The sequence below is a fragment of the Thermobia domestica genome, chromosome 8 (assembly GCF_964235325.1).
Source record: "Thermobia domestica chromosome 8, izTheDome1.hap1.1, whole genome shotgun sequence".
NCBI lineage: Eukaryota > Metazoa > Arthropoda > Insecta > Zygentoma > Lepismatidae > Thermobia > Thermobia domestica.
The window spans coordinates 212,928,299-212,940,633 of record NC_137461.1 but is presented as its reverse complement, the minus strand read 5'-3'; the positions used below and the strand labels follow the sequence as shown (position 1 = coordinate 212,940,633).

General features: G+C 31.4%; 1 protein-coding gene across 1 annotated transcript in view; it reads left to right on the top strand.

Annotated features, from left to right (window-relative positions):
- LOC145691943 (pyrethroid hydrolase Ces2a-like) overlaps positions 1-11,770 on the top strand; it is a 65,380-nt gene extending 53,610 nt beyond the window's left edge. Inside the window, exons 7-11 of the mRNA XM_081767245.1 lie at positions 1,106-1,198; positions 2,499-2,602; positions 6,035-6,170; positions 7,842-7,959; positions 11,409-11,770. Coding sequence (XP_081623371.1) covers positions 1,106-1,198; positions 2,499-2,602; positions 6,035-6,170; positions 7,842-7,959; positions 11,409-11,586 — 629 coding nt within the window. The 3' untranslated portion in view covers positions 11,587-11,770. The remainder of the gene's footprint in view (positions 1-1,105; positions 1,199-2,498; positions 2,603-6,034; positions 6,171-7,841; positions 7,960-11,408) is intronic.
- Positions 11,771-12,335: the final 565 nt, after the last annotated feature.

The following is a 12,335-nucleotide window of genomic DNA, read 5'->3' as shown; positions in this document are numbered from 1 at the left end:
GAAACCATATACCAGAGGTGAACGCTCTACCATGGAGTTACCGTAGCCCGAACCTAGAGGGAATCGTTAGGACGTTTGATCGTTAGGACTTATGTTAGCTCATTCTCTTGGACTTCAACTGCGAAAGTAGTCTAGATTTCGTGGGAGAAAGGGTACATCTTCCCTACACGAAATAAAACCACTTCTGTGTCACCGCAAGATTTAACTAGGTGTTTGATTGATTGTTTGGAGTATCCTACATCTCTCAATTCTCCGCTATACGACTAATGTAACTGGGTACTGCCAACATTAGGAACTTGTAAATAAAACTACAATTGAGGAATGTGATAGTGAAACACAGTGGTGCTATTGTGCTTCTGAAAATCCTAAAGACAGTAAATGCTGAAATTGATTACAACACAATTATCCTACGTGGTTGAATGTATATATTTTGGTGAAAATTTTTTATTTACCTACCTTGTAATTTATTTAAGCATATTAGGGAGAATATTACAGTTATGTGTTTTAGAATAAAAGTGAAAGTTAACACTATAATACAATCAACATAAAAACAATATCGGAAAATGAATGCTAATATTCTGCTCAGTATAGCCGTTAATTTATTTGCTCTATTAGATCATATAGATACATTTCTCCTTGAGTAGTTACTACGTTTTCTTTACAAACTGTAAGTTTAAATAAAAAAAGAACACACATAAAGTGAGCGTAAAAACATTTTTGTATAAAGATGCTACATTACAACATTGGTATATTTTGTCATACTTCATATACATGTTAGGGACACGGTGGTTCAGTGGTAAAGTGCTTATCGCTGGTGCGCGGGGCCTCTAATTCGATCCATGGTCAAATAAGTTTATGGTGGGTAGCACCTTGTCCGTGGGTTTTAGCTCGGTAGTCTGGTTTGCTCCCACGTTATAATTCTACAAATTCTTCCAGCATAATTCACTTGCTTATACCATCCGTCTCCCTTAGCCTAACGGTTATAATCGTGGAACATTAAACCGAAAGGCTTAAATTTTTAGATAGGAGTTGTCAAAATTCATGTACTTAATACAGAACACGTACAAAACGTTATAAATTAATACCTACATATATCACATTTTAGGTTATGCCAATGATTATCTGGAACCCAATAATTTTACTACAGACGTTCAACTTAGAAAAGATGGTTTAGCGGAAGCTTTGCTTAGACAATGTGGTGAGTAAAATAACTGAAACTTACCGTAATTTTTCAATGAATTATGAATATTATATATACGTATGCATGTCTGACCATATGTAGATAGAAAACGTACTATTTGAAAAGATAAAGCTTAAACCACAATATATTATAAGTATTTCAGAATGAGAAACTTCCTTGAGAATCACGAAGTGTAAACGTTATCAAATTTGCGGTGAAAGAATTATAAGTGAGCGGAATGCTTATAATGATTTTGGATAGGTTGATGTTAATATGGGGATGGGATTCAATTGCAATCTATTAAAATTCTTTTTTTAAAATTTGAGAGAAGCTTTCATCTTCATCTTGTAGATGAAGAGAGAAGCCTCTCTGAAATCAATAAATAGTTGATGTACCGAGATATTGCATTCCCACTTCTTTTCCAGTATTTGTCGAATGATAAATATTTGGTCGATAGTTGATCGATTTCGTCTAAAACCACACTGATCATCTCTAATAATCTCATCTGCGTAAGTGATCAGTCTTGCTAATAGAATGTTTGAGAAGATTTTATAGGATGTAGACAGAGGAGAAATACCTCGATAACTATTACAGTCAGTCTTGTCGCCTATCGTGTGAATGTGAAGTATAAGCATTTGGAAAAAATAAAGAATATGACATTCAATAATCGTATATACAAAATAATCGTGAATATCATGTGGAATACTAGATTATTTTACTTAATTTGAAACATTTTACACAGCACGGAGAATTCATGATATTCAAGAAATGAAAGAAAACTGGTTTTGACAACAGTTCTCAAACTATTTTCTCGAAATGAATTTCTAAATTAATTCTAAAAAAATATATCGTAAAACTTAAAATAGAGTCAAGGAAAATTAAGTAATGATGAAAAGTAAGTAGACTCATTTCTAACATGGAGACACAGTAATATTTTCTTTGTACCTTGAATTTCAAGTATTGAATTGAGTTCAAGGAAACAAGGATTAATTCGACCATTTGCTTTCAGTACAAAGACATGGAGCTATTGTCTAACGTTGAATTGAATCTAAATCAAACGTGCTCGTATTAGAAACTAAAACTACATATCACATTTAGAATATATTTTTGCAAATCATATATCCGCAAGAAAGCTCCAAAATATGCGTAACATTTCACAACTCTAGCTTAGACCAGATTTATGGAACAGCCCATGTGTACCGTCATGTATTACTTGATAATTGGCTATCCTGTACTTGCTGATGACATGTAGGAAAATATCTGTTTTATCCATATTGAAAGAATTTCAATTTTGGTCTAATATTCTATCTATTTGCAGGTATTACGGATCCTGGTCATGTTCTTGTTGATGCAATTCAAGAAAAATACCTAGGGTACGCTAATATGGAAAATTTTACTGAACTTATACCTGGTATTGTAGACGTAAGTAATACAAAAATTAAATTTCATACGTGTGTTAAATTATGATAGTCTATACTTTGCTAAGAGCTAAAATTCAGTGGCCTTAGGACTGAAGTTTTAAGCCTCTGACGTTGACGGTGATTTTAAAGCAAATTTACACTTTTAGTTAGGAAACTATTACTCCTAGCTCCGAACATCTTACATAGGTTGTTTGTATACCATTGACTTTATAATGAATCATATTTTCAAAAGACATACTATTATGTGACGTTATCTACAAATTAGAATATTTCTGGAGAATTGTCATTTCCTACTAAACTCGTACACATTAATGTGGATCAGAGGTTCATATATCAGTACGAAATAATCCTTGTACTACATGTACTAGGTTATATATTAACAAAGTAAGGTTAAAATACAATTATTAGATATCGATATATGTATTTATCTATATATCTAGGCATATAGAAAAAAGAATGGTGCATATATGGATGGTCATAGTAGTTCAGGTTCTGTGAACATGCGTGATTTGTCGAAACAATTGAGAAAAATGTTACTCTGTCTTCAACCACCATAATCAATACAGTGGTTTACTCTGTCTGCAACAATTGCGTAAGGGATGAACCTATGATTTCAAGGAAAAGTATGCATCAATGGTAATAGTTGTATTTAAATTATCAGCCCGCAAGTATGCATAGTAGTTATAAACGCAATACATTGTGGGCAAAATACAGTATAAATGGAAAAATATAAAGTCAACTACTGCATGAAGTAACAAATATTAATTGACAATTGTTGGCTTTAAACCAAATGAAAATATCCATGACGTCATCAACTTATCTCCATATGTAATAGAATATTTTTACTGTCCAAATGATACGTTTGATCTTTCAAGTAGTTAGAAAACCGGAAACTCTTTTACAATTTAGTAAAGAATATATAAATGTCATATTACAAGAAATTACAGATTCAATTTTAAATTCAATAGAAAATTCAACGGTAACAGTTTTGGTCTTGTTGGATCTTTCGAAGGCTTTCGATCTGGTAAATCAAAAACTCCTGCTGACCAAAATGAAATATTACAACTTCTCGGTATCAGTTATTAAATGGTTCTACAGCTATCTCTCTTTTAGACAGCAACAAGTAATACTAAGTGGAGAAAATACTAAGGTATCTACTCCATCCCTGATAAAGGTAGGAGTTCCGTAAGGTTCAATATTAGCTCCGCTATTATTTTCAGTCTTTTGTACAGATCTTTCTACAGTCATAAATCATTCATCAGTTCACTTCTATGCACATGTTACACAGGTTTTCATCAGTAGTACAGCTAATAATATTATCGACACCATAGAGTTACTTAATACTGATCTGTCGGCTGTTAGCAACTGGTGCTTAAGAATGGTCTTGTACTTAATCCATTATACTGTGTTTTCACTGTATTGGAAACATTACATCAGTCGAGCAAAATCAAGCTTGATGACCTAATAGTAGATTCCAATATTCCATTTTCTCGCTTTATGAAAAATCTAGGCTTAATAATAGAGCAAGGGTTTAGCGGGAATAAACACATTTCTGAACAGTGTATTAAAGCTAAGAGTATCTTACGACCTTTATAAATTAAAAGGTTATTTGTCGCAAGAAACTACACTATATCTCGTTAACACACTCATTTTGCCTCTGTTCGATTACTCTGATTCAATATAGGGTAGCCCTATCTCCACGCAAAATACTAGGGCAATACAGAAAATAGAATACTACTCTATACGCTTTTCTCTAAATTACAGAAAGTCTCAGCATATTCTACCGGTACTTAAAGAAAATAATATACTAACCATGTCCCAAAGGCGATATCTTCGGTACTGTTGTACTATACAAGATAAATTCACATAAAACACCACCATACTTCCATGATAAATTAACATGTAGATCAGAGATTCACGGTTAAAATACCCGAGGATGCCGCGACATTCTTTGAAAGTAACAAAGAAGGCATTTTCAATTTCAGCAGTAAGAATCTGGAACTCCCTACCAAAGTCAATTACTGACAAACCGTACAATTCATTTCAATCATCACTCCAAACATTTTTATTTAGAGATCAGAGACAAGGCATTGGCACACATGAAAGGTTTACTACACTATGAAATTGGGCTAGCGATATGAGTATATTTTTTACTTAGTATTTTGTTTATCCATTGTATTATTGAATGTATCACATTATGTTGTTACTTGTGCCTTGTATCTTATTTATATCTTTGTTTTCTTTTCTTTGTAATGATGACAAGGTTTATGTGGCAGAACAGCCTCTGGCTGAACCTCGCCCGCTAAAATAAAGAGCAATTCAATTCAATTCAAATGTCAGTCAAATGACAACAAATTGTTGTGAGTAGATTCGATGAGTATTTGATATTGAAGTTTATAGAGTGTTAAATACACTGTTAAGAATTTTTATAGAGTACAGTCAAAAACAGCAAGTAATGTTCTTTAAAAAATAATTTTCTTTATTTCTTATATACAGTAGTCAGTTGTGAAACAACATAACGTTTGTTTTCAAGCAACAATCTAGTGAAATGTCTTAAACTGTGAATATATCGAATTCAGGATTTTAGATTAAGAAATTCAATTTTATCTGGTTTTTTTTTTTGTTAAAAATCGGCAATCCACTGCAAATTGTTTTGGATATAACTTCCTTTCTTCTGAAATAATTAGTTTCCTCACACACGATATAGTCCAGCAAAGCAAATATTCACGCATGTGACCAATGTGTTTGTTTCAACTAAGCAAGGAAGCATAACTAAATCTTCAGGTCTAAAACTAATATTTGGAATGGTATAGTCTTAATCATTATTGTTATGCATTATTTTATGTTTCCTGTGGTCAATTCACTTTAATGAAACCCATGTCCTAAGTCTAGCGTTTTAAGTGTTTCGTCGAGAAATTCTATACCGTTCGAAAAGATTTTATGCATAATTAGCACCTGAGATGCGTTAAGTATTAGACTTGTTAATTCAAATATGCATTCTAAGAGTGGAAAAGCAGTTCAAAATCCTTTCTAATATAATTTTCTCTTAATATAACAGATTAATCAGGTAGAATTATTAATTCTGAAAACTACTTTCTTCATACAGGTATACCACATTTAATAAATATTTTTTCTATGTGTCACACTTTATACAAAGCTAGTTTGTGGATTGTGGAGCATCTCGTCAGCATGAAGGTAAAAGGAAATATGGATAAATATTTTAGGTCAAATCTAATTGAATTATACATACAGTGCGTCATCGACGTTGAAACAAAATATTAGAATGATGAATACGCCAACATCAAATAATTAACATTTGTGATTTTATATTTATTTATTTATTTGTTTTGAAAATTGTTGAACTTGTATAAATTGTAATCTTTAAGTAGCATTTTTTAGTTAATTAATCAGCTACAATTTGTATTATCTTTAGTTCATGAGTTTGACTTTCATGCGAGGACCAACATATAGAGCACTTCAAATCAACTCAAGATACAATAAAAGCTACTGGTACGCCTTCAACTTTTATCAGCCCCAATATTCACAACCAAATAACTACAATATTGCAGGTAAGAATTGAATGACATTTTAAAAGATATAACATACATATATGTTAGGGAATTTAATAGAAAATTGTTTTGATGCCATTAAAAATAGAATTACTTTACTTTAAACAGGATACTAGTGACCCCTTGTTGTTTTGTTTTTCTCCGTAGATTTTCTGGCTATATCTTTATTTGTTAATAATTAAGTAAACGTAAAGTTGCAGAAGTTATGTATTTCTCTTAATTGACTTTTGGTAAAATAGATATCATTGTTCTTATAGGTAACTATATATAAAGCTACAATAATACGTTTAATCGTGTAGTAGTCTCTTCACCAAAGAGAAAACAAACTTGGGTAACGCTTTTGGTGTTTAACGAGAATTAGATTATCATTACTACAAAAGATATTTTAGGGAATAGAGTAATGCAAATGTAACTTTTATATATTATCTTAGTGTTTGTCTATGCACTTTTGCTTATGATTCTACATTGTGCATTAGTACGAAGTTCACTTCTCTGAACTAAAAGATAAGCGTATTATAATCAATGACATCTGGGATTTAAATCTGTATATATCCCACTGCTGTGAACATATGCTATTATACAGCAACAGCGGTATTTATGACTCTATAAATGTGATACTGTTCTGGACAAACAAAAGATTAGTTTCATGGAGTAAGATAAAACATTCCAAAGAGATAGAAACAACACTTGAAATAAGTTTTACAATTGAGTTCAAGTTACCTTAAAATGTAAAAAATGAAATGAAATCTTTAAAGCTGTCTATGTTGGCCTAGGCTTAAGAAGACGATGAGGATGTGAAATGAGTGAAATAGTGGAATGAAGAAACTGCGAGGAAAAGGGAAAACCTTGAGAGAACCAACGTACACAGTGTTTGTCTACCACAAAGTTTACTTGCCGAACCAGGGACCCCACACACCAAAGATAAACGCTTCACTACTAAGCCACCGCGGCCAACAATAAAATGTAACAAATCACGTATTGAAATATCATGTATAGAGAGAGAAACTGTAAGAGAAATAAACAACATTTTAAAAGCAGCATATGGATTTGCACAACAGATAAGGAAACAACACACTATATACTTTTCTCGAGGGTGTTGATGTTATTTTTCAAATATTACATAGATAATAAAGAACAAAAGGTAAAACAAAGTTATAGTGAACACATACGACTCCAGAACCTTATAATCCAGATGACAGTATGTTTGACTAAATTTTTACAATAGTCAGCAAAAATAAGTTCTTTTTTTTTTATCACAATATTTCAGGAGTTTTGGCCTCACATTATATTTCCTTCAACTTCTGTCAACTGAAGTTTAATGTTCAACCATTTTCCTACTGCAGAATATGTAAATAGAAGAAAAATCAGAAACATAGATACTAATATGTTTATGTGTATGTTTGTCTACAACTTGTTAAGTTGAATTTAGTTTCTTTGTAAGTTTCTAGGACCCCTTCGTAGTTGAAGCTTATAACTTTAAGGAAAACTATGAAGTCAATGCGAAAATTAAATATAAAATATTTTTAAGGTTTTTCGTAATATGTTATGCTCGTAGTTGTTATTTTCGATATACACTTACATTTCATAGTATATAATATAATTTTCAGACTTTTATTGGTACAATATGAGAATATTTTGTAAAAAGGCCTTGTTATTCCATACTTCTATTAGGCGTTGATCATTCTGCTGACATAAGATACCTTTACCCTTGGGGTCAGCCATTGGACGAAGAAGGAGAGGAACTGTCTCGTAAATTAGTAAAGTTGTTTGCCAATTTTGCTATATACGGGTAAGCAAGTTTGTCGTTAATACTTTGGATGTACATCGTGTAGATAGATTGGAATGAGATATAAGTAATTTTGAATCACTGAACAATCAAGAAGTCTTGAGCTTACAAACGCACACACGAAAGTGTTTTGAACAATTTAGCTCACCATATATATATGTATGCATGTGTGAAAATACAATGAGAGGTAACCATAATTTCTTCTTCTGTGGTGCAACGGATACATTTAAACTTACCGTTATTGTGTTGTGTAAACATATTTAACTGAATGATTGTAGTTAATACTATAACTTGTATCAATTTAATACAGTCAAGTTCACTATATTCTCCTGTAAGCGTACTAACGAAGTATTGGAAATTAACACACATAATCATAGCACATTAGTATCAAGTCCAGAGTTTGATATGAAGACTTAATAGATAAGTACCTCAAGATATTCTACAATGGTTGAAGTTCCACATGAGGTGAACAAAAATTACTTCAGCTGGTAATAGGCAATGTTTCCAAGCGATGAACACTATTTTTAACTATCTTGTCAACACCGACAATGTACAGAATTAGGTTGGATATGTTGTTTTAAGAAGTTTCCAATCTATTGCGAATGTTTGTGCAGATCCTGAAATAAAAATCGGTGATATAATTGAACAATATTTAGCAAATTTTCCTTCGTACATTTCTTCCAAATATAATTTCGTTTATAATAACTGTTAGAATATCTAAGTGGTATATAGTTTTATTTTGATAGGTAATTATAAAGTGACTGTAATATATTAGTTGATTACCTAAATACCTAGTAATTACTTTTGTTGTTGAAACAATTGTAAAGTATTAAATTAATATTAAATTAGTTAGAAATGTTATTCAATAATAATGTTCATCATTAAACTTTACCTTAGATAAATTTTACTTTAGAAGGGGATATTACACTTTCCTTTTTCGAAAATCACTAAATGAGAATTATTTTTCAGCTAAAAATTATCACGATATATATGTGCGGGACATACTAGAGCAGTAATTATATAATGTATATACAATTGGATTTCCCGTTATGTTACAAAATTCATTGGTTGGTAATGAGTTCTCTTTTGGTTATATCTAGTAAACTCATAGTTCTGTCACAACATTAGCCCCGTATAGCAGAAAATAAAATTGGAATATATGAAATACTTTCCACTCTATTAATCGCTTAAAACGTTGAAAAATATAATATTAAAAGGACCTCTGACTTTCAAAAATGGTTTAAAATGACGCGGGCAGCCGTCAATTGCATTACTTATGACACTCAGGTTTATATTGTTCACTGTTTGCTTCATTAGGCTCCACAAGGTTCGGTGTCTTGAAAAGCAGGCTTCGGTTTCAAAATTCCACGGTTTATATTCCAATGAATTGATATCGGAACGAGACTATATGTATTATTTTCTGCTCAATAAACTTGTGATTGTTGCTCTTAACCCGTTTTGCACAAGGAGCAGGTACGATATCCTAATGAAAACCAAATGTTTATTTCCGATCATAGTCTGATTAATGGGTTTGAAAATACCTCTAAACCAGTATTTCTGAACAGTTTATTATTAGTTTTGACATTTTTGCCGCAGTACCATTGTTACATTACACTTTCACATACTCAAAGACACCGTAACAAATGATGGTTATATCCTCTCTGAACACAAGGAGCAAACTAACGTGCTTCCTCACAGCTGTGAGAGTACATGCAGTAATCAATTTTGTATATTTTTATAGTTTCTATTTATATGTTGATCTTTTCTATGATAGCAGTATTTTCTTGTGATCCTTGTGCGTTTGTCAGTGGAGAAGATACTCTATTCTCTTAAAGAATAGTTTTCTCCACCCACGGCACTAACACCAAAACAATGTTCCGGTGGTATGCCCAGTCTCACTAACTATTGAACAAAAGGAGTATGTGTACTAGTTTTGGGGAGTTTCATCCCATACATCGCTACTTTTTTTCTTCCCGGGAAGCATTTCTACGAATTCTTGTCGCAGCCTTTTCAACACTGTCTGATATAAACCTTTACGAAGTAGATCATAACTTTTTCTGTTATCAACAGTATCAAGTTCGCCATGCTTAAAGTTTCCATATGCAAACTTCAAGCTGGTATTAGCCTAAGCAGTCTCACTAGCTGAATATGTAAGTCATATTGAGTGATTACACCTCCATATCAACTGCTTTTATATTCCCTCCAATGGAGCATTTCATGGCAATTCACAATAAAAGAAAAATATTTTTTACTTTATCTCAGCGTTTTTTATCTTATCAGCGGCATTAAACCACAAGCACAGGGTTTGTTTTTTCAGGAAATTGTGAAATACATTTGCGATAGAAAGTATGAGCCGATTAAGTACGAACTGCGTGTGCTGCGAAAATATCGTGACAGACATAAAACAAAATATAAAATTTAGAATGGTTCAGATGAATGAAGCATCTGAAGTAAAATAGAAGTATCTACAACAAATAAAATTTCCTGGAAAAAAGGATAATGAAAGTGTATGTGGATTGATTAAATTAGACATTTGCACTAGAGAAAGAGAAAAAGCAAGGAATGGAAATCTTCTTAATGTGGAAACAGTTTCAGAAAAAATAATACTGAAGAATGATTCGATAAGAATATGTAGGGTTTTCAACATACACAAGACATCATGCTCTTAGCGAAAGAAAAAGGACACGAACAAAATACCTAGGGAAAGACCGATATTTATATATAATTGCCAGATAATACAAGATAAACAAAGCAAAATTACATAGAAATGAAAATTTTGGTTCAGTGTTGGGACGAAAGGATACCTGCTTCAAAGCAATCAAAATATTGTTTAGAAATATTATTGTAGTACATGACAATTTTTTATTAGCCATTGACTAAAAACACTTTGAATTGAAGAATTTCTGTACTTTTACATTATGACAAGGGCCCTAAGCTGCTAAGTTTACAATTGAACTATAATTGATTATAATTATTATTTTATTAGTAGCCTATTTTGCCAGGCGATACTATGTAAAATTTTTACATATGCTTCATTTTGCTTGCGACCTGTTCGTAGCACCCAAAATAGAGTTACTACCAGTATTGACATTATATTGTCCTGTAAATTGGAATAGTCAATGGTTATGAATAACATTGTATTTTCGTGTAGTATACATGTGTAAGTTACTAGAAGGCATATAGCCGTATAATGTTAAACCTCTAGATAAAATGAAACTTTGAAGACATTTTAAAGGAATTTTATAATTTTGCATAAATTACTTTATTATATCAAAAATAGACAGAAGAGGAATATGAACATTCTGCTACGCTATATTTGAAAGATACCCATATTATAAATCAAACATAAAACTAAGATAGATTATTAGATACTTTTATTAAGTTACATAACCAATCAAAGCAATTTAGAAAATATGAAATATTAGAAAAATCCGTTTTTCTTTCTTTGGTAGGAATCCTACAGCACCAGAAAATCCTGTGGACAGCGTTCCAGACTGGCCTCCTTATACATCAGAAAATGAGCAGTATTTGAGAATTGATAACGAAATAACCATTCTCCAGAATTTTAAAAACGAATTTACGATTTCTGCACAAGAAGGATTACCACAACCTCAGCAGATATCACACTAAATCAACGTTTTAATAAACGTTTCAAATTTAAAAATCAAATGTTTTAAATATACTAAAGCTCTTAACTTAGTAAGTCGCTAGATATTAGATACATGTTTATTTACTTTTAATGCATTCCCTGAACGAATTATAATATTGTATACATTTCCTTGAAGACAATTTCTAATGGGGCAACAAAATTAACTAGGTGCATGGAATATCAAAATATGTATTCGCATGATATGAATAAAACAAGAATGAATATTTGTTTCCACTTCTAAGTATTTATGTCTAGCGTATTTGCGAAATAATTTGGATGTGCTTTTTAGTGGATTGACTCATTAATAATTCATTGAATTGTTCATATAAAGATTTTCTGTTCTCTTTATTATTTATCATTGATGGAATATATAAATGCTATGGAATATAAATTTGTTTCGTTGTTACTAACAGAACTGGGATTGGGATGTACCAACAAGTGGTTTTATATGTACATACAAATAGATGGCAAAATATGAACTGAACTGTAAATAATGAGTCAAGAAGACCTTTTCACAGTAATTTTCTAATTTGTATGAGATTCCATATAAAATAAATTTATTATATGAAATGCATTAATGCTTTAAAATGACAAGCTACGCACACCGAACTTAACATAACCAAACAGATAAACTATTCTGTGAATATTTGTCACTGAATGTTAACTACTCAGTGAATAAACTTAGTAATGATTTATTTAAGAAACTAATAATTTCAATAACAAATATTTT